Source organism: Chelonoidis abingdonii, chromosome 1, assembly GCF_003597395.2.
Source record: "Chelonoidis abingdonii isolate Lonesome George chromosome 1, CheloAbing_2.0, whole genome shotgun sequence".
In the NCBI taxonomy this organism is placed as follows: domain Eukaryota; kingdom Metazoa; phylum Chordata; order Testudines; family Testudinidae; genus Chelonoidis; species Chelonoidis abingdonii.
Window position 1 is genome coordinate 324848922 of NC_133769.1, and position 24053 is coordinate 324872974.

Here is a 24053-nt window from a genome sequence, read left to right on the forward strand (position 1 = left end):
CATTTCACCAAGCACATGACATTCCGAGGTTCCAGAGAGCGCACGGCAAACTGGAAATGAGACAAGATGTCTGCTATGCCATTATCCATGCCTGGCACATGCTTGGAAGAAAAAACAAAATATTGAAGGTTAAGCATTGGAGAACAAATACCCTTACCAACTTTCTAATCCTGTGCGATCTGAAAGTTTGGCTATTGATAACCTGTACCCCTGCCATGTTGTTGCAACAACAGCACACCCATATATTAAACCCAAATTAACAACTATTTGTACCTCCACAATGATACCCCTTTAAATTTATTTAGAAAACTTTTCCAGACCCACAAGTCTTACTACATCTGTATAGTGACTCATATGTAATTGTGTGGTCTGGCTATGCCAGCTGGTGCCACTGCCAGCCAGGCACCAAAAGCCCACCCCAGGGCAACAACCCTACAAGCAAAGTTCAGCTCAAAGCCCAGGTAGGTTAATGTCTCGAAAAGGGCCTTCTGTTTTGTCCTTTGCTAGGTATTTCCCCAACTATTTAGCCAGGGCCTGAAATGTGTCCAACAGGTGAAAACACTCATTTGACCCAGTTCGCTCTGCAAACAAAAATTGTGCAATTAATGCACTACTATCCTGGGGAGGAGGGATAGCTCAGTGGTTTGAGCACTGGCCTGCTAAACCCAGGGTTGTGAATTCAATCCTTGAGGGGGCCATTTGGGGAATGGTCCTGCTTTGAGTAGGGGGTTGGACTACATGATCTCTTGAGGTCCCTGCCAACTCTAATAATCTATGATTAGTCCCACTGACTGCAACACTGTACTAAATTTCTGAAAAGCTGCACAGGATACCATGGGCATAGTCTTGTCGAAATAAAATTGCTGGTGGTAGGCATCTTAAACAACCACCCTTATTAAATGCCCAGGAAACACTATTAGGGCTCGGGCCCTTTTCAGGTTTGTTGCGGTATGAATAACCCCCTGGCACCCTTGGTGTTATGCCCCTGAACCATAGTGTGTGATGCCACCTTATTCCAGTTTGTGTTGCTGCCATTAATGGAAACTGCTTATGACATGCCTCCAAACATATTAGGTGCCCACCTAATTATATTTGTATAATTAAAGACTGGGTTGCTGTCTGGCTAGACCTGTACCATAACACCTGCCTAGATGATGAGGGCAGCCTCCTCATTTTTTCATGTTCTAGGCACCCGTGGCATCTTGGGCAGTTCACTGTTTTGCTTGCTTTGTCCATGTGTACTGTCTGTGAACACCTTCCTGTGCCACAAGGATATTACACGCACAAATTGCCCGTGACGATTCTATATTTAGTTGCACTGAGTAGGTGAACTCCCATCGGGTAAGCTACCCCAGCATAACAATACTGCAGAGTCCTGCTCCCCTATAGGCCCCCCTGGGAGGGTTTACCCTGTTCCCTGCAGTTACATGCCCTGATGGCTGATGAGTTGCCATGTGCCACATCCTTGTCCTGCTGCTGAAACTTGAGCCCATGCTGGGCCTACCCTGTCACCCTGTGCAGACCCCTCATATCTAGCTGCCTGAAGCTGCTGTTGTAAATGCAAATTAGCTTTCAGCAGCTAATACCATCACTCCCCCTCCCATCCCCCGAAGGTGCAACCCCTAGGTGGGTCTGCCCAGGCTTCTCAACCTTCCACTCCTGGCCCAGAGTATTTAATACCCCAGTCAACTGACTCCTGTTCCCCTTAGGTGAACTCAATGAGTGACTGGTTAAGCATGGTCCCTGCACCTGGCTGTGGCCCCTGCAACTACCATCCTTTGCCAGGCTGGAAGGCCAGATACCATCTCTGCCAACCATTTCCCCAACCTCTGTGTGGTTTAGATTACACTCACCCCCAGGATCAGCATTACCACCATCCCTTGTGTTAGGTGGAAGAAAACATCCTGGTTTTTTAGGTGACCGTGTGCCCTTTGAAGCATTGTAATGCTGTGGAGAAAACCTCAGAAACATCATCACTGACCATTTGCTGCACATCTTAGCAAACCACCCCATTAATGCACACAGCCCGCTCACCTGAGTGCATGGACACTTTCCTATGATCATTTGCCTCCCTTAGTCCATGAGGCTGCCTTGGGTTATGCCTTGGGTTATTAAACACACCATCCTGAGCAGTAGCAGTCCTCGTACTTGTAAACCCCCTTGCCCCTGCTGCAGTACTGTCTGTCTGGGTTTCCTTCCAGTTCCTGGGCTCCCTTTGGGCTGCCCTGTCTGTGCCTGTCCCCTTTCCAGCAAAGGTATAGGCACATGAGCAGCAAGCAGCACACACTCATGAAACAGATACATTACCCGTGCCTTCTTCTGTCTCTCCTCCCCCCCATGTTAATTGTCCCTTGCCCCCTCCCCCTCCCAGGAGACACCCACTTGCTCCAAGTGAAATGAGAGGAGGGGCCAAACCCATGCTGATGTTTATAACTCCTCCTTCCTAGGTGCTGAGTCATCCACCATGCTGAGTGCTTCCCCCCCTCCCCAATGTACATTGAATTCCTTGCTTGGCAAAGGTTGATTGCTTCACCTCCTTGCAAGTTCACCCTCCCTGTTGCAGCTTCCAGTCTACCTATGGGTGGAAGTACCTGGGGCAGGGGACACTAGTTCCCTTTCTTTTCACTGTCCCCTTTGCCTGTGCCTGCCCTTCCTTGTCTCTGGGGCCGGGGGAGGGGAGTAATACCCCCCATTTTCCTGAACGTACCCTTCTCTGTGCCCCTGGAACCATGCTGTTTCCAGTGCTGTTTGCTGCTTTTCAGGAGCCCTGCTGTCTTGGGGCCATGCTGCTGCCACATGGTCCTGCAGCAAGCGTTAAAGCCCCAACCTGTTTCTGTTCTGCTGACTTCCTTGCTGCTTTCACATAGAGACTTGCCTCACCCAGGTTTTGTACCTTTATGCACATTCCCAGGGTTGAGTCATTGCTGTAAAGTTGACCACCGAGCACCTTTTGCAGCAGTTTCTGACCTTCTTCCTCTCCCTCCCCACAACCACAAACCAGAGCTGTTCTTCTTTGGGTAACCACAAACCAGAGCTGTCCTACTTTGGGTAAGCCCACACAAATTCTGCCCCACCTTTAGTTGTGGTCCAGTCAGTTTAGTACTTGTAGCCCTGCAGGGTCAACAGAGCTGAGAGATGGATTATATATCTTTTCGTGCAGCAGCACAGTTGTTTACCAAGTTCCAGTTACAGGACCAATCAGTTACAGCTGTGGAACCAAGGAATAAGAAAAGGGTGGCACGTCATTGTGTGTTCAAAGGAAGAAATGCTACTTGACTCTCAGATGCCAGATTGAACTGGCAACGCTGCCAGTTGGAAGGTGTTAGTACCTGTAAACTAAGAAGAGCTGAGATGGAAATCTTTCAGACACAAAACTGGAAGGCCACAGTGCTACAGTCATAGTCACTTCTCAGAACTGAACTTTAAACCATGAGATTTTAGAAACTTTTTTTTTTCAAATCTGCAGTCAATTTGCTCTTCCCCGGTACATGTTATTGCTAAGGAACAAAATACAGATATCTTACATTTTCTTTCTGTATAATGGGCTTAGACTTTTCAGAAGGAAATAATTATGAACATTTCAGTGTCTGGATGTTATTAATAGCTTGAGTCAGTATTGTAGCCTCAGTCAAGAACAAGATCCTCAGCAACCCAATCAGCACATACGCAGATGTGATACATGACTTTTATATTTTAGTTAAATGAATGTACTGATCAAAATATCAACCAAAGTTACTTCACAAAAAACTAAGTGTATTTACAGCCTGAATAAGTTATATAATGTCTGAATAAGTGTGTCTCAGATGTGCAACAAATTTACATGCACACATTTAACAGCAGTTAAATGTAAGGAAACAAAAACATACAAGAATGACTTATATTATATATGTTATATATATTATATATTATGTTATATATATATATAACAAATTAAATAAGACATCTTTTTAAGAACGTAAAATGAGAACTTGCATTTCACATTAATATTTTAAATTTTATAGTCCAAATTTATATTAAATAAAAATATGCATGCGTGAGAGTTCAAAAGATTTTAGAATATGTGATGTGACTTTTTCCTACAAAATGGTAAGGTAAATCAGATCAACCATCCTTTAATAGTATAAATATATTAATAAAAGCAACCTTCTAGTAAAAAGAAGCCAATGTCCTTAACGAAAAGAAGAAAGAAAAAAAAGGGAAAATCTACCTAGACCATTCATGGCATTCAGGGCCTAAGAACAGACCTCTGCAATATGATCCAGTACCTTCAGAAACAGTAGCCTAGCAACATTAGGAAATGTACTTCATAGCAGCTCATTGTTTTAAGATACAGTAATCTATTCAAATTACAGTGTACAGTGAATTGTAGTCCATTTACAATTTGTTTCATATACACAGGCTCTCGGCTTTCGACCAATTTTGCAATGTTCTGTGGCCAGCTTCATTTTGCCCAGCTTTCGCTCAACCAAACAACACAAAAAAGAGAAAAAATGTTCACGTTTTATAAGAAAAAATATTCTATAGTGAAGGAAACATTGCACTTTTGCCAATCTAAAATAATTTTCTACAAAGGAAGTACTGTTCAGTGTAGTAGGCTTTGGTATGCAATGGAAGTCACTTCTTCAGTAGTGAGTTGCAGTTGCTCAGTGAAATGCTAACCAATTTTTGTGCAACACAGAACAAAGGATTCTGTCCTGGATAGTCTATGCTTCCTTTGTCCTTACAGTATTGCTACACATTTGAAGTTCTGCCCACCTCTTTTTAGAAGAAGTCCTAAATGTAACAAGAGTTAGTACAGCTTGACCAAACTTTTCTAAGGCTGAGAAGACACTGAACCACCTCACTCCAGCAGGGCAGCACTCCCAGCTTGAAAGAGAAAGGGGACACAAGACTCCTGTCAGAGACTTGTGCCGGAAACACTGGCGTCTGGAAGAAAAGTATTGATGACCCGGTAACTCTGAGCTCTGCGAATCATGTCGCGAATCTCTATATTCAGCTCCATTAGTTTGGTACAGATTTCAGTGAGGCTCTGGTTGGAGCCCACTAGTGCATAAGTGCCAGTCTGGCCCAGTGTTTGATGCCGGAAGTAAATATTCAGTAGTGTCTGGACCTCATCATCAGAATTGCTTCCAAAGATGTCATTTGGCCACAAACTCCTGCAGTGCAACCAATGGAAAGCATATTTATGTTATTACTTGTTTGGTGGGATGATATTTGACACAGATATATACATCAATTGTATTTTCTACATATCTATAATTATACTGGAACTAAATAATTTCACAACACGTACTTGTTAATCAGACCCAGAATATTAGACACTGAATTCACATACCATATGAAATGCAAGCCCCATCATATAAAACCAGAAAATGAAAACTCATACAAAGAAATGGAAAAGACAATGGGCTGGATCCTTAGCTGGTGTAAACTAATGATTTACACCTGCTGAGGATCTGGTCCTACAAGTGAATTAATTTTCAAAATCAATTTCACTGCAGTACTTTTGATCTATACTATAATTTAAGAAATTAGGATAATGAGTTTTGTTTGATCTAGTATTAACATCCCCAAAGTTACTCAAGATATCACTTAAATGTTCTTGCTGGAGAAACAATGCACTTAGGAAACCGATAAAAACATGCATTTTTAATATGTGACGGTTTAGTATAAATCATGTGGGAAAACTTGCCTGCATTCTCTTATTTGTAGTAAAGCTTTACCAAGTTCATTGCTTTTTAAACACTCCAACATGGATTGAATGGCTGCTTCTGTAGAACTGAATGTGGGCTCAGATAAGGCAGCTTCCATATTTAGAGGATCAGCTGCAATAGCAGCAGTAGCATCTTTAAGATTTTTCTTTAATTCACTCAGTTCTCTTGACATATTTAGGAGCTGTTCAAAGACAAGAATTGATAAACATATTTATATTTTCCTTTTGTATCAAGAAGCAGCAATACATTTCAGATCAGCTCTATCATCATATTAGAATTACTTGTTGCTTGTCAACAAACATCCTTTTAATACAAAAACAACACTTCTCCATCTCAATGGCAAAAATTTTCTCATTGGTGTGTACAGTATATGCATCTACTGTACACAAACTGAAAATATCTTATTTTTATTCTTTATTCAATCCTCTGCTTTGCATTTGGCCTTTAACATATCAGAACACATCTAGCTTTCAAAATATAGCATATCTCACAGGATAGTAATTGTGTAACCCTTTTACTGGACAGCATATCTAACAGGATAGTAATTGTGTAACCCTTTTACTGGACAGAAAATTTAACGTGGTAAAAGATAGACAATTCACAATGCCTTAATTTGGTTCTAAGGATGTAACAGAACATGACAACATGTGATAAACATGTTCTATTGACTGTGACAGCAACTGACCGTGGCTATTTCTTTTAAATAATAATTAATGTATCCAGCAAAACATGCTACTTTCATGATTAAAACTATTCCTCCAATTGTTTTTTTCCATTCTGTAGGTTGCATCCATTGTAACAAATGATCCCATTGATTCACTCATTAACCTCAGGTATTGTGCTAAAATATGTTTACAAAATCAACCCTCTACTAAAAAAATTACTAAGATCTTAAAAAATTAAATTTACCATTCATGGTATTAGAGTCCTAATAACTGTCCTTTGCAATACGATCCATTACCATCAAAGAGAATAGCTTAGCAATATTACAAAATATACTTTGCAGCAGCTTCTCAAGATAAAGATATAGTAATATTCAGATTGAGTGTAGTGTCCACACCACAATCACACTTGAATTAAACCAATAACTATATAAATTAAACAATCCCCAATTGCTACAGAATCTGCAACTACTTACTGTATATACTTTACAATCTGAAACTTCTTGTTCTAACAATACAATCATATTAAAAGCGCTAGTTCTTTCCCACTACTTTCATATATAACACATTTTTACAAGGAGAAAAACATATGGTATAATTTATTTTATCATCTGCTCTTAAGTGATGACCACAGAATATATAGTGGTTACATGAAAAATACCGTTTCTTAATATATTATGTGTTTTGGAATATTTATGAGAATATATTTGCCTCCAAAACCTGCTGATGTGAAGCATTTTAAAAAAGTAATCTGTGTAGAAATATCTGAAGAGAAATGGCCAGCTATCAAGCTCAAAATAGACCATTTGAGTGTCATGGTTTTAGAACTACTATATCTCAAAGATCTAGTGAGAAATTTTAGGAAACATTTTCTAAAACAAGCGATACAATCTTTATGAATCAAATTAAAATTAAATGACTATGATGATATATTTCTTCGTACATTATAATTTTAATATTTTTTCTTTTAAGTGAAATTCGTACTCTTGGATGGAGTCAGATCAAGAGCAGTAGAGACTGGAGACCTTTGTGAATCCACAAAAGAGGTACGGCATGAACACTTACAATGCAAGCTTAAGGTCAAGCTATACTACAGACTTCTGCCAGCATAGCTCTGTCAGTCAGGGGTGTGAAGAGGTGTGATCCCTGACTGAGACAGCTGCTCTGGGAAAGCTGCAGTGTAGACTCAGTTACACCAGAAAAAATGTACTTTTGCTGGTATAATTATATCTACACTGGAAGCTTTTTATTTCATTCGGGGGTCTGGAATAAGCAAAAGTGCAGTATCGCCAGTATAAACTGCATCCACTAGGAGCACTTTGCTGGTATAGTTATAGTGGCAAAGTGCTCCTAGTGTAGATCTGGCCACAAAGTCCAACTAACGTCAACCATGCCCTAGAATAAGAATCATTTCCAGACAATGGAAGCAAGGTCAATTTCCCTGAAAATTGTCTTTGATCCTATAAAGACTTATGCACTTACTTAATTTTACATAGTGCACCTCTACCCCGATATAACACTGTCCTCGGAGACAAAAAATCTTACCGCGTTATAGATGAAACCACGTTGTATTGAACTTGCTTTGATCCACTGGAGTGTGCAGCCCCGCCCCCCTGGAGCACTGCTTTACCGCATTATATCCAAATTAATGTTATATCGGGTTGCATTATATAGGGGTAGAGGTGTATGAATAATCCCAACATGTTAAATTAAGCATTTGAGTAAATTTCTGCAGGACTGGGCCTAATTAAGTATTCTCACTCATTACCATGGAAATTACTGAAATTACCATTGAAGACTGACTGCATAAAAGAACTCAAACTTTGAATCACTGTACTGTCTTTTACATACAGTGCAGAATTCCCAAACACATTTTAATTCAGACAAAGGAGTGTTACCGAAACATGTAGTTTGGAGACCCATAGTTCAGGTTAATAATTAATTTTTGGTGAAACCATTTAGTAATAAAAATACAAAGATACAGTAAAAGCAGCAGAGATACAGTGATTATTTTAGTAGAAGACTTGGTTGTGCTTATGACATACCTCTGGCATGGAACTAACTTCATGCACCTGTCCAATGAGTTTACAGTACGACTGAAAAAGCAACAGCAGCTGGAAGTGGAGCTTATATAATCTCTGACACAGTTCCAATTGCTAAGGAAAGATGTATAGGAGGAGAAAACATTAATAATGAGCAGCAGATTTTGGGTCATTTTTGTGCAGCCAATAAAATATATTTGGGGATATATCTATTACTGTTTCTCTGGTAGCTGGTTGGCATGATTTTACTAAACTATGATCACATATCAGAGTGAAAACACCCACGATATTGTTTTGTCTGTAGCTGGTCACAGTTCCGAATAATAATTCCTAGCTCTTATATAGCACTTTTCATCAGTAGATGTCAAAGTGCTTTAAAAAGGAGGTCAGTATCATCATCCTCATTTTACAGATGGGGAAACTTAGGAGTAGAGGAGTAGTAACTTACATATATATCTAATGCTTTTAAAATTCAAAAGTGGGCAGAGAGATGTCTTCTGAGAGAAAGGAAATCCAAACTGAGGTCCTGTCCCATGACCGGACTGCTAGGTGCTATGATAATACAAGTAATAAACGATAATAAGGATAACAAGGCAGTGCTCCAATTGAGCTAAATGCTCCCTTCTGCTTCTGTGAGTGGAAAGGAACAAAAAGCAATGAATCCAATTATGTGGACACAGAATGTGTGGGGGAGGTAGGAAGTGCTGGTTCTGCCACATAAACCCCTTTTTCCTCAACCTTGATGTACTCCGGGGTGGGGATCAAGTTCCATAGGTAAGGGGAGTTCTGGTCTCTGTGGTATCATTCCTGCCATCTTAAGTTAATATTGCCCCAGGAATATTAACTTAAAATGATTCTCTTAACACGATGTGCAACTCCATCCCCAAGGGGAGACTGAGGATACCAAGGTATCATGGAACGGCTATAGCAGTTATGAGGTTCAGAGGAGCAGAGGGACTTGGAGTTGTGGCTTTCCCAAGAGTGTGGGTTTTAGGGTTCTGAACCCTCTGCTAACTCTAAAGGTGGACCAGGGGCCAAATTCTGTGTCTCTGACTGAACTATGAGGTGGAAATGCTTTGAATCCAAATTCAAGGAGCTTCCTGTCTCTCATGCAGGAAGCATTAACTTGTGCAGGGAATGATTTGTCTTAGAGACTTTTTAAAAGAAAAAACAAAACTTTTAAAGCTTCAAAAGGACTTGTGCCTAGACCAAAAGGACTTGTGCCTAGACATAATCTCAGTGGCTGCTTTTGTTGCTTTAGAAGCTTGTTAACAAAAAATACATCACAAAAGGTTTTATGAGACATTGTCCATTTCACCAACTCTACCCCAAACCAGTATTATGTCAACTCTTTATTAGAACAAGGAGGGCTGAACACAGCTCATTCTGAGTGTTACATGATGAAATCACTTGATGGCAGTGCAAAGTGCTTCTTCCCCATCTCCCACATGAGAGATTAAGTTTGATACTTCTGTAATTTGTAACCAGCAATTAGTTAGAAACAAGGTTCTGATTTAATCACAGAGTGTTACCAACCCTTGCAAATTGCAAGTTGCAATATCTCCACAAGTCACAAGAGTTTGGCCAGAGTTGGAGCCAGTCTCGCAATGACAAGAGAAGCTCCTGCCCTCTGGTGAATTTCAGCACTACCTGGAGGGAGAACCCCCCTGACTGGCTGCCTTCCCCACATGCTCACTTCCTGGGGAACAGCAGCCAGCTAGAGCTGCTACAGAAAGCAGGCAGAGCTTTCCCCCCTGTGCCCGCAGGAACCATTCTCACAAAAGTGGGGAGGAAGGAACAGAAAAATCCCATTAGCTTAGGATGGCTCCACTCCCTCCTTCCCTCCTGGGAACAACTTGCTCTCTCCTTGCAACACTCGGCCTGGCAAAGGAGAGAAGAAGAAACCTACTGCAGCTGCCTCCACCCCCACACCAGTAGCTGCAGAAGGAGCAGAGCTGAGGCTTGGGGGTGGGGTGCAGATAGGGTGGCCAGATGTCCCGATTTTATAGGGACAGTCCCAATTTTTGGGTCTTTTTTTTTATATAGGCTTCTATTACCCCCGATCCCTGTCCCGATTTTTCACATTTGCTGTCTGGTCACCCTAGGTGCAGAACTGATGTGACAGCGGGGCAGATGTGAGGGCAGAACTGAAGGGGTAATTTGAGTAGTCAAAACTGGGGATGAGCAGAATTAATGTGACAGGCAGCTCTGGTAAGGCGACAGAACTGATTTGGGGATTGGGAAGGCAGAATTAATTCCTGGGCAGGGGAATGAACAGATACAGGGTGATTCTTGCTGCAGGGGCAAAATCATTTTACCCAATCAGTTTGGGAGAGTGAGCCACAGTTATTGTCACACATGCACTGGGGACAAGTGGGCAGAATTCAAAAATCAAACACAGACCAAAAAACACAATATAACATTTTAAAAAAATCTCATGATTTTGAGGGGTTAACTTGTGATTTTTGAACCTTTAGGATAGACAATACTATAGTTTTAACATTCAGTTTTTCCCTTCTGACTACTAGATTAAGCTAACATAATTGTGCAAAACTAAACTAATATGAATTAAATGTAAGTTTGATATATTCAGCAGTTAACTATTGTATCATGCAGCTTACTTTTTTTTATTTGTGGATACTTATTGAAATAACAACATGGTGAAATTGTTCAAATTAGGATATGATGAAAACATTTTAAAACCTAATTTAAAATTAGTATTTCCAATGTTTCACAAAGATATATTGAAACATTACAAGTTTTAAAATAACCACTTCAGCTCTCCATTCTAGCTTATTAAAGCTACTTAGAGTCTGGACTGTTAAACAAGACTGACTCACATTCAAACTTAATTGAAAGAGCTGTTCTAAGTGGTGTGTGACAATGCCAGAATTTGTAATAGTAGCTTAGATTTCTGCTTCAAGAGAAAAGTGACTCAAAACACAACTTAGTTACTTATTTTAATAATAACATGTTGAATCAAAAGTGCTAAGGAAAAAATGGAAAGAAAAAGGGAAAACATGCCAAGAGATAAAAAGAAAACAAAAAACCAGTAAAACCAGGCTGCATTAGTCCATCTCTAGATGGACAAAGAATATGAAAGAACTTCAACTTACTGCAAGAGATTCCATTTGCTACACAGCAAGCATGGCACAGGAAAAAGGAAAGGAAAGAAAGTATAGTGTCAGTGTAATGCATGCAGTAGAAAGCACAGCCTTTCTTTAATAGCTTAACTGTCAACAATATTAGCATTGCTTGCCTCAGTTTGCTAAGTGGTTGAAAATGTACCACCCACACATCATGCACAGCATTCTCATTAAAACCAAGCGTTACTCCTAATGGTAAATTACAAACTAACTGAAATCAGTTAGATTTTGACATTTATTAGTCCCAATTTCTCCCAGAGTGTATTTCCAAAAACCAGGAAATTATACCATCAAAGTTTCCACTGCTTAATGATTTTTAAATGAATAAATTTGGCTAAGTTTGGTCTTTTTATTATGGACAAAGAATTCATAGCACAGAATTTCTCAAAAGTTTATGCAGTAGTTTCAAATCGTTAACAGAACTGAAGCAAAAATGTTGTGTTATATGGCCGTATAAGGTCAAATACTATTTCCATTAAAAACCCTGTGGGGCATTTTAGAACTGAAAAGTTTTGTGTATAACTTTTAAGTTGTGATTTATTTTAAAGTCCGAACTTAAAGAAAGTCTCCTCCCTGAAAAAGGAGAGATGCTCTCTTTTCCTTTTCCCAGGAGCTAATGTTCACTCTAATATATCGGTCTATGCATTTCTAATACAGCTTTCACCATTTTGTCGAGGTGCCATATCAGGTCTATAAAACCATCATGTCATCAGTTTTACTCTCGCATAAACCTACACTGACATCTTCCCAGCAATGTGATGTCAGTGCACATGCAATGATGTTAATGAACATTTGTAATTGTTATATTTTATATTATTATTTAAAAACAAAGAAGGCAAATACAAATAAGTTAAATGCTAAGGGACTATCTTGACATTGCCAAAGCAAAGGAATTCAGCCCTATCCTCATCCCATTGTGCTTTGATATTAAAGCATATATGAATTTAAGCTTGCCCAGTTTCCTACATTACCTCTCTATACAATGGGATGAGTTAATGACTGAATGGCAGACTAAGCTCTAAATGTGCTGGCTTTTGTGGTGGTTAACATTAAGCCTTTGACATTATTGGTCAAATTCCATGCAGTTTATGTAATTAAGCCTTGTACAACTAAATATAAGATCAAACAGGAAGAGATAAGACAGACTACCGTGCCAGTAAATTCAGAACTACACTGATTTGCATTTGTCAAAGTATTTCACTTATATATTTCCAAATTTTGACACCATCTTCAGGTTTTATGTGAACTTTTAAAAATCCCTGATTCAGTAAATAAGTGTGTCCTAATCTACCATGGAATTTACTTTTTAAAAGTGAGGGAAAGCAGCCAAAAAAGAGTGAATTCCATGGTCTGTTGTTCAAGAAAAGCTGCCTTCTCTCCACTGCTTCCAAAAAGAAAGTGTGTGCGTGCGGGGGGGAGGCGCACACGGGGTGGGGGAGAGGGGCACAGAGTAATTCAAGAGAAAAAAACACTCCCTGTACACTGAAAGAAAACATACCACTCTTTAAATAAATATTCCAAAGATTCTCTAGGTTAATGATGCCCAGCCCCAATTTGGCTCTATAATTTGATAATGATTTTAATTCCTCATCCTGGCTCCCTCAGCATGAAAAGTAATATTCCTTGGAAGTTGAGAGGGTAATCAGTATTTGACTGAGAACTCATTTGCCTTCCCCTGCCACTTAACTGTTTGCGCAGAATGACTTTAGCACTCAAAGGTCTCTCAGGTTCCAGTCTAAATCTTCTTGGTGTGTGTGTGAGAGAGAGGATAGAGATTAGTTGACAAACCTGCATGGTAAAAACCCTGTAGGGATGAGTGTTACCTATATTTTTCAAATAGGTCTAAGAAAGAAAAAATAAGAAAGTCACTGTGCTCCAGTAAAATCGTGATTAATCTTTTTTTCAGGAGAAGAGTAGTTTTTCAGTTTTGACAAGATCAGATCCGGGGCCATTAAAACAGAAAGATGGCAAAGAAGTAGTTTGATGCCGGTAAGCCTTCTTGTGATTTTAAGGAAGTACTTATAGGTCCTAAGAAGAGATGGGAGTCACCCCATTATTCTGAAAGTGCTAATCTGACTCCAGACTAGACAGACACTTTAGAGGTAATACAATTCTTAGCCATTCATTTACACAGGAGAGTCCCACAGGAGCTGGTGCATTCAGCAGCAAGTGGATGACGTTCGGGTGTTCTAGTCCTCAGCATTGGTTCTACTGTTTTCAGATGTTGTGCTGCAAGCCTTGGAAAGTATGAGAGAGAGAGAACATGTGCTAATATATTCCAAAGTAACTGTTGGATTTGAAGGGAGTAGAAACTGTGCTCAGCCTGTAGCTGTATTTTGAATAGCTATGTATTCCTCCTTTCCAGGAGCTGGGTGCAGGAGCCAATTCAACTCCATGTTTAAAGGCTGCATTTTCCCATTTGTAGTCAGACAGTATAGAGGACTTACATCATTAACAGAGTTCCTAGTTTAGCTTCAAGAGTTGCTGTGAGTGCTCAACTTTACTGCAACTGAGACTTGATTCCAGATCTTCCTAATCCTACTTTATCAGGCAGCCTTCTGTGGCTAATCCAGTAGGAGTTAAACCAAATTGGATCAAGTAGGAATCACACCTTGTAAAATGACTGGTTTTACCCACATAGTTGTTATTGGGGCATTCAATGCACTGGATGAGGTGCATCACATGTTGTAATAAGCATGTGCAGGACTTGTGAATCATGAAAGGTGTGTTGTGTGGAGTATTGATCATCATAGCAGTGGAGATATGTCTGCAGGGTTTTGCAACTGTTGTTCTGGCAGGGGCTGGTGCTAATTTGAGGTGGTGTGTCCTGGTCTGTGGGGAACTTGCTTTTGACGATGAGCTTGGCAGGGTTGAGGAGCTGTTCAAAGGTCAGAAGAGGGAGTTCATGTGCCAAGCAGCATTCTAGGACCTGTGTATAACCTTTAAATGGCATTAAAGAGTTTAAGTACTGCTCATAGGTGCTGACTCTGTGGGTGCTCTGGGGCTGGAGCACCCACGGGGAAAAATGAGTGCAGCTCCCTCACCTCCACCTCTGCCTTCTCCCCTGAGCGCACCGCATCCCCGCTTCTCCTCCCAGTGCTTGCTGCTGCAAAAAGCTGATTTGCAGCATAACAACCTGTGGGAGGGAGGGGGGAGGAGTGGGAATGCGGCATGCTCAGGGGAGGAGGCAAAGCTGGGGATTTGGGGAAAAGTCCAATAGGGGCAGGGAGGGGGCAGAGTTGGGGTGGGGACATTGGGGAAGGGATTGGAATGGAAGCGGAACAGGGGCGGGAGGGGGCAAGGATAGAGTTGGGGCAGGACGGGGGGAAGGGGAGGTCCGAGCACCCACCGGTGCCAGGAGAAGTTGGCGCCTATGCTACTGCTTCCTCTGTAAGACAGAGGGCCTTTCTTTACCCAATAATTATTTTATTCTTTGGCATATTCCCATCTTCTTCATTCTGTGCTTGTCTGGAACTATCATTTCATGCTCAAGGTGAAGAGCAGAAGAAAGGCATGGAGAAAATTACTCACCATTGTAGGAGTTATTTTTCCCTTCCCAATGATACTTTCTCAGCACATGCTTCCCTGGAATCTTCCTCCCATTCTACTTTTGATGAGTAAATAGAATGAAAAGGGTTGGAGAAGAAAGGCCTTTTGGTGAGAAGGACTGTTTCATATGGACAGGTGAATGGGATGGGAGAAGAGAAACGTATGAATTTGTCGATCAAAAGTCCTACCATCTTGTGAACTCCCAGGAATAATACATTTTGTGTTGAGGAAACATTGCTGGGAAGAGAATAGGGATTCCTGCAGCAGTGAGAAGCACTTCCTTTCATTCTGAACAACAAGTAGTTTGTATACTAACCCTTTTTTCACAAAACACACACAATAACTCTGAAATAGAGAATACCTTATTAAAGACAAACACAACACAACTGTAATATGACATTCATATTTTTAGATGTGTTTAGGTCATTTAGTATCTTATGCAGATTCTATGTACCCAATTTTAATCCCCTTTGTGTACCATTCAGCATTCTCTCTATTCCTTCTGCTTTATTTCCTTTTAAAATAATGAACAAGATATTGCAACATGGGACTGAGAATTACAATTATGAAAGCAGGGACAGGAGAGAACAAGGAAGCTTTAAAAACAGCAGTACATCAACAACTTTTTAAGCTACTGTTTGATTTCCGTTCTAGTACAGTGGGAAGACAACGATTAATCAGATTCCGGTCATTAAACCTCCACACAAATTTTATCTCGTATTTGAATTGTATTTATAAAAGCAGTAAGGAATCTTTCCCCATATCCATCGAACAAATGGATATAAACTGGCCATCAGGAAGTTTAGACTTGAAATTAGATGAAGGTTTCTAATCATTAGAGGAGTGAAGTTCTGGAACAGCCTTCCAAGGGGAGCAGTGGGGGCAAAAGACATATCTGGCTTCAAGACTAAGTTTGATAAGTTTATGGAGGGGGTGGTATAATAGGATCGCCTAATTTTGGCAATTAATTGGTGTTTGACTATTAGCGGTAAATATGCCCAATGGCCTGCGATGGGATGTTAGATGGGATGGGATCTGAGTTACTACAGAGAATTCTTTCCTAGGTGTCTGGCTGGTGAGTCTTGCCCAAATGCTCAGGGTTTAGCTGATCACCATATTTGGGGTTGGGAAGGAATTTTCCTCCAGGGCAGATTGGCAGAAGCCCTGGGGGTTTTTCGCCTTCCTCTGCAATGCAGGGCACAGGTCACTTGCTGGAAGTTGCTCTGCACCTTGAAGTCTTTAAACCATGATTTGAGGACTTTGATGGCTCAGACACAGGTTTGATACAGGAGTGGGTGGGTGAGATTCTGTGGCTTGCATTGTGCAGGTCAGACTAGATGATCATAATGGTCCCTTCTGACCTTAAAGTCTATGATTCTATGATCTTTTACTTAGTTTTGCACACAGCCCATCCACAACATGCCCATGTGTCACTACATCAAGGCTTGTAAAATGCAATCCAAGCATTGTCAGGTATGTGAGCAGCTTTCCCAGTGTGTGTATGTACTTGTGCTGGCACTGGTCCACGGGCTTTAATGCAAAAAATGTCAAGACAGCCAAAATGCACTGGGGCGGGGGTGAGAGGGGAAGCAAAAGCTGTGGAATTTGCTCTCTCTTCCCATATGTTCACAAAAGCATGTGCATAAAAAGCAAGGGAGAGCAGGAACAGAAAGTGAAGTACAAAGAAGGAAAAAATGAAGCAAGAAACATAAGAACATCCATACTGGGCCAGACCAAAGGTCCACTGAGCCCAGTATCCTGTCTTCCGACAGTAGACAATGCCAGGTGCCCCAGAAGGAATGAACAGAATAGGTAATCATTAAGTGATCCATCGCCCGTCGCCATTCTCAGCTTCTGGCAAACAGAGGAAGAGGAACAAAGGATGTTCAGAAAAAAAGGGAAGAAAGAAAATGAACCAGAAAAAAAGGGAGAGAATGGGAGAAAAGAGATAATGAACAAGTAGATAGAACATGTTAGAGGAAAATATGGCTAAAATTTCAGGTGTGTAATTCTGAAAAGGTTATTGTCCTTTTTTACACACACAAAGACAAGGAAAGAGGGAATGTTATGTTTCTTCTTTCTTCTGCCTCCAGATGTCATTTCCTAAGTGTGTTCGTTACTGCTCCTTCTTTTCTGTCTGTCTGTTTGTCTCTATCTTTTGAGGACTGGAACAGGGCATCATGATTCCCTATGTGCCTGTCAGAATATCTGGTCTGTGAGTCAAAACCCTCAGAATAGTAAAACTGGAAAGGACCTCGAGAGGACTTTTAGTCTAGTCCCCTGCACTTAAGCTAGCACTAAATATTATCTAGACTATCCCTGACAGGTGTTTGTCTAACCAGCTCTTAAAAATCTCCAATGATGGAGATTCCACAACATCCCTAGGCAATTTATTACGATGCTTAACTACCCTGACAGTTAGGAATTATTTCCTAATGTCCAACCTAAACCACCCTTGCTGCAATTTAAGCCCATTGCTTCTTGTTCTGTTCTCAGAGGTTAAGGAGAACAATTTTTCTCCATCCTCCTTGTAATAACCTTTTATCTACTTGAAAACTGTTATCATGTCCCCTCTCAGTCTTCTCTTCTCCAGACTAAACAAACCCTCATTTTTTCAATCTTCCCTCATAGGTCACATTTTCTGGACCTTTAATTATTTTTGTTGTTCTTCTCTGGACTTTCTCCAGTCTGGCCACATCTTTCCTGAAATGTGGTATAACCCACACACCTTCTGGGTGTGGTGTTCTGTCCCATCTAGTGGCACTGAGACTACTAAGAGAGAGAGTTAAGTGAGTCTGCTCTACAGCCTTAGCCAAAAGCCAGTTGGCCTTTAGCACATGCACTAAGCTCCAGAGGTCCCACGTTCGATCCCACCTGCTGACGACCAGGGTCTGTCAGCGTTACAAATGGGGGCTCATCCGGGATTTCAATTGGGAAGACACTGAAGCTTGGGACACGTTTCCTCAGCTAGAGGAAGTATGTAACCCACACACCTACTGCGTGCAGTGTTTTGTCCCCTCTAGTGGAACCGAGACCACTAAGGGAGAGAGTTAAATGAGTCTGCGCTACAGCCTTAGTTAACAGGCTTTTAGCTCATGCAGTAGAGGCTCATACACTAAGCTCCAGAGGGCCCTGGTTCGATCCCCCCCCGCTGAGAAACGGGGTCTGTCAGCATTACAGTGGCACCCAGAACTGGACACAAATTTCCAGCTGAGGCCTAAACAGCATGGAATAGAGTAGAAGAATTACTTCTTGTGTCTGGCTTACAACACTCCTGCTAATACATCCCAGAATTATGTTTGCTTTTTTTACAACTGTGTTACACTGTTGACTCATATTTAGCTTGTGATCCACTATAACCCCAGATCCCTTTCGGCAGTACTCCTTCCTAGGCAGTCATTTCCCATTTTGTATGTGTGCACCTGATTGTTCCTTCCTAAGTGGAATACTTTGCATTTGTCCGTATTGAATTTCATCCTATTTACTTCAGACCATTTCTCCAGTTTGTCCAGATCATTTTGAATTGTAATCTTAGCCTCCAAGGCACTTGTAACCCCTCCCAGCTTCAATCACAAACTTTATAAGTGTACTCTCAATGCCATTATCTAAATCATTGATGAAGATATTGAAGAAGAACCAGACCCAGAACTGATCCCTGTGGGACCCCACTCAGTATGTCCTTCCAGCTATTCTGAGAACCCCTTATAACTATGAACTGAAAATGGCTTTCAAACCAGTTATGAACCCACCTTATAGTAGCTCCATCTGGTTGTATTTCCCTATTTTGTGTATGAGAAGGTCATGCGAGGCATTATTTAAAGCCTTACTAAAATCAACATATATCACGTCTACCACTTCCCCCCATCCACAAGACTTGTTACCCTGTGAAAGAAAGCTATTATGTTGGTTTGACACAATTTGGTCTTGACAAATCTATTCTGTTACTTATCCCCTTATTATCTTCTAGGTGTTTGCAAACTGATTGCTTAATTATTTGCTCCATTTCTTTCTGGGTACTGAAGTTAAGCTGACTGGTCTGTAATTCCCTGGGTTGTGTTTATTCCACTTTTTATAGATGGGCACTATATTTGCCCATTTCTAGTCTTTTGGAATCTCTCTCGTTGTCCATGACTTTTAGAAGATAATCGCTAATGGCTCAGATATCTCCTCAATCAGCTCCATGAATATTCTTAGGATGTATTTAATCACGCCCTGGTGATTTGAAGACATCTAAATTATCTAGCACTTGCTCTGCCATGAACATATACAGAATTTGCCATTAAAAAAGAAAGAATAACATTTCCAACACTTCCCACACAATGGTGTTTGAGATACCAATTGTTCTGTATAGTGAAAATAGCAAAGAACCAGGAAGACTGTTGACTGATTTATGGCAATTACTGCATAGCATATACAGGAATCTTTTGTTTCAAATGCAATGCATGAAACATTGTTTTGCATAAGTGTTTTTTCACAGGATTAATTACTTCACCGAAAAGACCTTTGATGGTAAATATTTTGTTACTACTAACATCAGTTGGATTTCAACCAATAACTTAAAGGTGAAAGGCTTAATATTTCAGGCATTAAAGCTCAAATGCAAAAAGTCTACACACTATGGGTCAGATTTGTGGGTGCAAAGCCACTGGCAATCTTGAAGGTGCTCTGGAAATACAGTGCACCAGAAGGAACTCCCAGAGACATTATGATGTAGGAAAGTTACTGCTGTTACAGAGCAACATCCATTTGCCCTGGTCAGGGGCCAGCTCTGCTTACTGGTGCAGAGTGGGAGGACAGAGCCATATCCCCACCCATTCTCCACCCACTTTGGGCAGGCCTGTGCCAACAGTGACAACAGACTCATGAGTGCAAGGACTGGTATTGTGTCCAAGCTCTGCAAAGGGACACAAGGAGGTAAAGGCACCAGCTTCTTTTGGCATCAAGAAACAATGCATAAATGTCACTTGACAGGAAAGTAAAATAGCTCCTTATTACCTTTTCTTCAGAATCCCCTGGCTGACAAGTAATAACTCCATCTTGTGAACCCCCAGCAAACGTTGCTTTGCAGTTTGCAAGCCACTGTTTTCAGAGAAAAAAAGTGAGGTATTAGCTCTGGCTAGATTTAAAGAAGGGTAACAAAGTATTTTAGTCTCACAATATGATGTCTTGAAAACATATTAAGTCAAGTTTTGCAATTAAGCTCTTCATTCATACAGCCCAATACATTTTGCATTAGTGGGTTGAGTTAAAAAGCTGTAACTCTGATTTCTAATAGTGTTTATATCATATAAACAAAACAAATTAATTTAATTTAATACATGAATTACTAATTAATAGAGAAGAGGAGATTAAAGACTAGAGAATGCACACACATTTGAAATTAAGCTCCACAAAGAGTCATTCTTTTAATTCTTGTTGTATCAATTACCGTATCTTCCAAAAAAAGAGCGAGAAGACACTTATGGATCCAAATTCTAGATACAATATTGACCTACAAAATGTTATACTACATTTAATTTAAACAGATTTGAGATCAAAACGTTTTAATATATGAATACACAGGGCAAAAAAGCATAGAAATCTCACTTACTGAGAGAGTTGCTTCTTTCCTGTTGTTGTATGTGTCCAAATACTCCTGTAGTTCTAGAACACTGAATTTTAGCTTTTCAAGAAGTCCACAAGAGAGAAGCTGGAAACATTAAAATAAAAAATGGACCAGTAAATTTTACTATTAAAGAAGAAAAATATTAGTAAAGTAGATGCTGTGGTATGCACTGCAAAAAGGCACTTTAAAGTTTACCCTTTGCCAGTCTCAATCCCATGCTAAAACTCTACTAACGCTGCTGGATGTACAGGTTCCTGCTCCAACTGGAATTAAAATTGAAAACACAGTCCATCTTGCTAATGGTTCTGGCAGCCAGTAAGGGTTTCTGGAGTAACTAGCACTTTCTTTTGACTTTCAGAGCTTGATTCCATCTGCAGTGCATGTTCAGGAGTTACTGGAGCTGAGACAGCCACCCTAGCTCTTACTACTAAAATCTCAGGAAACACATTTGTACTCTGGGCTTCAGCTCAAAATGCTACAGATAGCAAAGCTGACCTTCCCAAATAAATACACAAAGTGCTGTACAAATATTAATCAGTTAATCTTCAGAAGTCTCCTGTGAGGTAAGTAACAGCATACACATTTTTACAGATACAGAAACAGATGCACAGAAATTAATAATTTTTGCGAGGCCACAGCAGTGAGTCAGAGCAGACCCATATTATAGTTCAGACGTTTCTAGATCACAGCTTTATATAAAATGTGCAAGATCAAATTGCCACCACAGAACCTGTGGCTAATTGATAAAAGATGGACAAAGTCACAAGAAATTAGAAAAGTTGTCTCATTCTGTAAAGCCAGTCGGTATCATACAACCCATATTACACTGAACTCAAATGAAGATGATGAGCATATTGTGTTGTCTGATGTCTCAACATGACTAGAGCCAGCTCTGCCCCCTCCTCTTGTCTTTCAGATATAGAGCTAGAAGAGGAAGAGATGACTCAAATGCCATGAAGTGTTCCATGCCAACCTGGCAATGCAAACAATGTTGGCTGCTTGTCAACTTCAATCACTGAGGCATGTAGGGCAGCTGAGGGAGTGCACAGGCACTGTTGGCTTTTCCAAGAGCCCCGTACTGAACAGCAAAGCAGCAAAAAGAAGGCCATTCTGAAAGCCTGCCCCACTAAAATTGGATGGCCTCTTCAAAAGCCACCTGCTGGTGGCTTCTTCACTCTTTTTTCTCCAACAGAAATATATGGTACTCCAACTACTTTGCCCTGTCCAGAGCAGCACAACGAGAGAAGCCTTGCTTCACAGCATGACAGTGTATTGATGGAGTCAATGTATATAACATGGTGCTTTCCAAGTAACAATCTCCCTATTCTTCCCAACATATCTATACAACCTGGCTAATTTCTACCTGAGGGTATGTCTACGTTGCACAGTTAACCTGGGGTTTTACATGAGTGCTAGCCTTAGTCTTTCTACCATCCATACAAAAAAAAATAATAATCCTCTGACTTGAGTTTGGAGGTGCCTTAAATCTGGGCTAGCTTACCGGGCTGGGGGTTAGAAAATGGCCTCCACTTCAATTCGGGCTGGAACCCACCCACTTTGCAGTAAGGAAGGAGGCTAAATCACTCAAGTGCTGACAGTAATTCTGTGACCTTTCTACAATTTTCCCCAAAGGACAGACAAGTTCTCCCTCAATTGACTGAGAAAGAAATCTAGAGCTTCTCAGCACAAAGAATCATGGGATGTGTTACAGATGCACACAAGGAAGTGCAGAAACAGAAATACTTGCACTCAGGCTAGGATAACTATATGATCAGACCTGGGCGCCAATCTCCTTGATTAACTGTGCAGTGTATACATACCCTTAATTAAAATAGGAGAGAGCACTGGACTGGTACTCAGGAGATCTGGGTTTTATTTCTGGCTCTGCCACTGGCCTTCTGGGTGATTTTGGGTAAGTCCCTCAGTTTTCCTGTCTGTAAAATGGGGATAATGAAACCAGCTTCCTTTGTAAGGTGCTTTGAGATCTACAGATGAAAAGTGCTATATAAGAGCTAAGTATTATTGGCCAAGTTTGCAAGGCCTTAGTCAACTTGATGGCATTTCTTTGTTTGGCTGCAATACAATAATTTTTGAATACTGCATCTGATCAATTCCAAAATTTTGGGGAATGTTTTAGGCATCAGTGGGCAAAACCGTCATGATTTCAGTGAAAATCAGAAAACTAAAAAAGGGAAATGGAGAACACACGGAGCCCATGGCATCTGGTTAGCTGAGCTAACAGCTTTAAACACCTCTGTAATTGTCTGTAGATCTGAGAACTGGTTGAGGCAGTCATTAGCACCTCCCATCATAACAATACATCTCATTTTAGTTCTGCCCAACCTCCCAATACAGTTTCAAACAGCTGATACCCCAAGTCTAGAAATTCAGCAGCTGCACCACTGTAGCGCTGCAGTATAGACCCTTATGATAGCGCTGGAAGGGGTTCTTCCATTGCTGTAGTAAAACAACCTGTCTGAGAGGCGGTAGCTAGATAGACAAAAGAATCTTCCATTGACCTAGTGCTGCCTACACTGGGCTTGGCTTAACTACATCTCTCAAGGGTATGACTTTTTCACATCCTGAGCCAAGGTAGCTGCATTGACCTAATTTTCTAGTGTAGAGCAGCCCTGAGAACAAAGAAAAAAGAAGGGGAATAATGGGCACACACAGAGCTCCTGGCATATAGGAAGAATGGAGGGGAGAGCATGGAAAGGGCACATGCAGAGCCCTGGCATAAAGGAAATGGGGGCACATAAAATCACAAAATTGGAAGGGACCTTGAGAGGTCATCTAGTCCAGTCCCCTGCACTCAAGGCAGGACTAAGTATTATCTAGACCATCCCTGACATGTTCAACCTACTCTTAATCTCCAATGATGGAGATTCCACAGCCTCCCTAGGCAATTTATTCCAGTGCTTCACCACTCTAGCAGTTAGGAAGTTTTTCCTAATGTCCAACCTAAACCGCCCTTGCTGCAATTTAAGCCCATTGCTTCTTGTCCTATCCTCAGAGGCTAAGAAAATTTTTTTTCTCCCTCCTCCTTGTAACAACCTTTCATGTACTTGAAAACTGTTATCATGTCCCTCTCTTTCTTCTCTTTTCTAGACTAAACAAACCCAATTTTTTCAATCTTCCCTCATAGGTCAGGTTTTCTAGACTTTTAATCATTTTTGTTGTTCTTCTGTGGACTTTCTCCAATTTGTCCTCATCTTTCCTGAAATGTGGCACCCAGAACTGGACACAATACTCCAGTTGAGGCCTAATCAGTGTGGACTAGAGCAGAAGAATTACTTCTTGTGTCTTGCTTACAATACTCCTACTAATACATCCCA

General features: G+C 40.8%; 1 protein-coding gene across 2 annotated transcripts in view; it reads right to left on the reverse strand.

Moving 5' to 3' along the window:
• Positions 1 to 3671: 3671 nt before the first annotated feature.
• FRY (FRY microtubule binding protein) overlaps positions 3672 to 24053 on the reverse strand; it is a 343127-nt gene continuing 322745 nt past the window's right edge. The window contains exons 57-62 of one of the 2 annotated variants that reach the window (XM_075061648.1): positions 20704 to 20802; positions 20109 to 20192; positions 11535 to 11552; positions 8422 to 8532; positions 5693 to 5895; positions 3672 to 5156 (exon numbers count right to left, since the gene is read on the reverse strand). In XM_075061648.1, coding sequence (XP_074917749.1) covers positions 4898 to 5156; positions 5693 to 5895; positions 8422 to 8532; positions 11535 to 11552; positions 20109 to 20192; positions 20704 to 20802 — 774 coding nt within the window. In that variant the 3' untranslated portion in view covers positions 3672 to 4897. The remainder of the gene's footprint in view (positions 5157 to 5692; positions 5896 to 8421; positions 8533 to 11534; positions 11553 to 20108; positions 20193 to 20703; positions 20803 to 24053) is intronic. The other variant, XM_032795968.2, reaches the window with a different exon arrangement.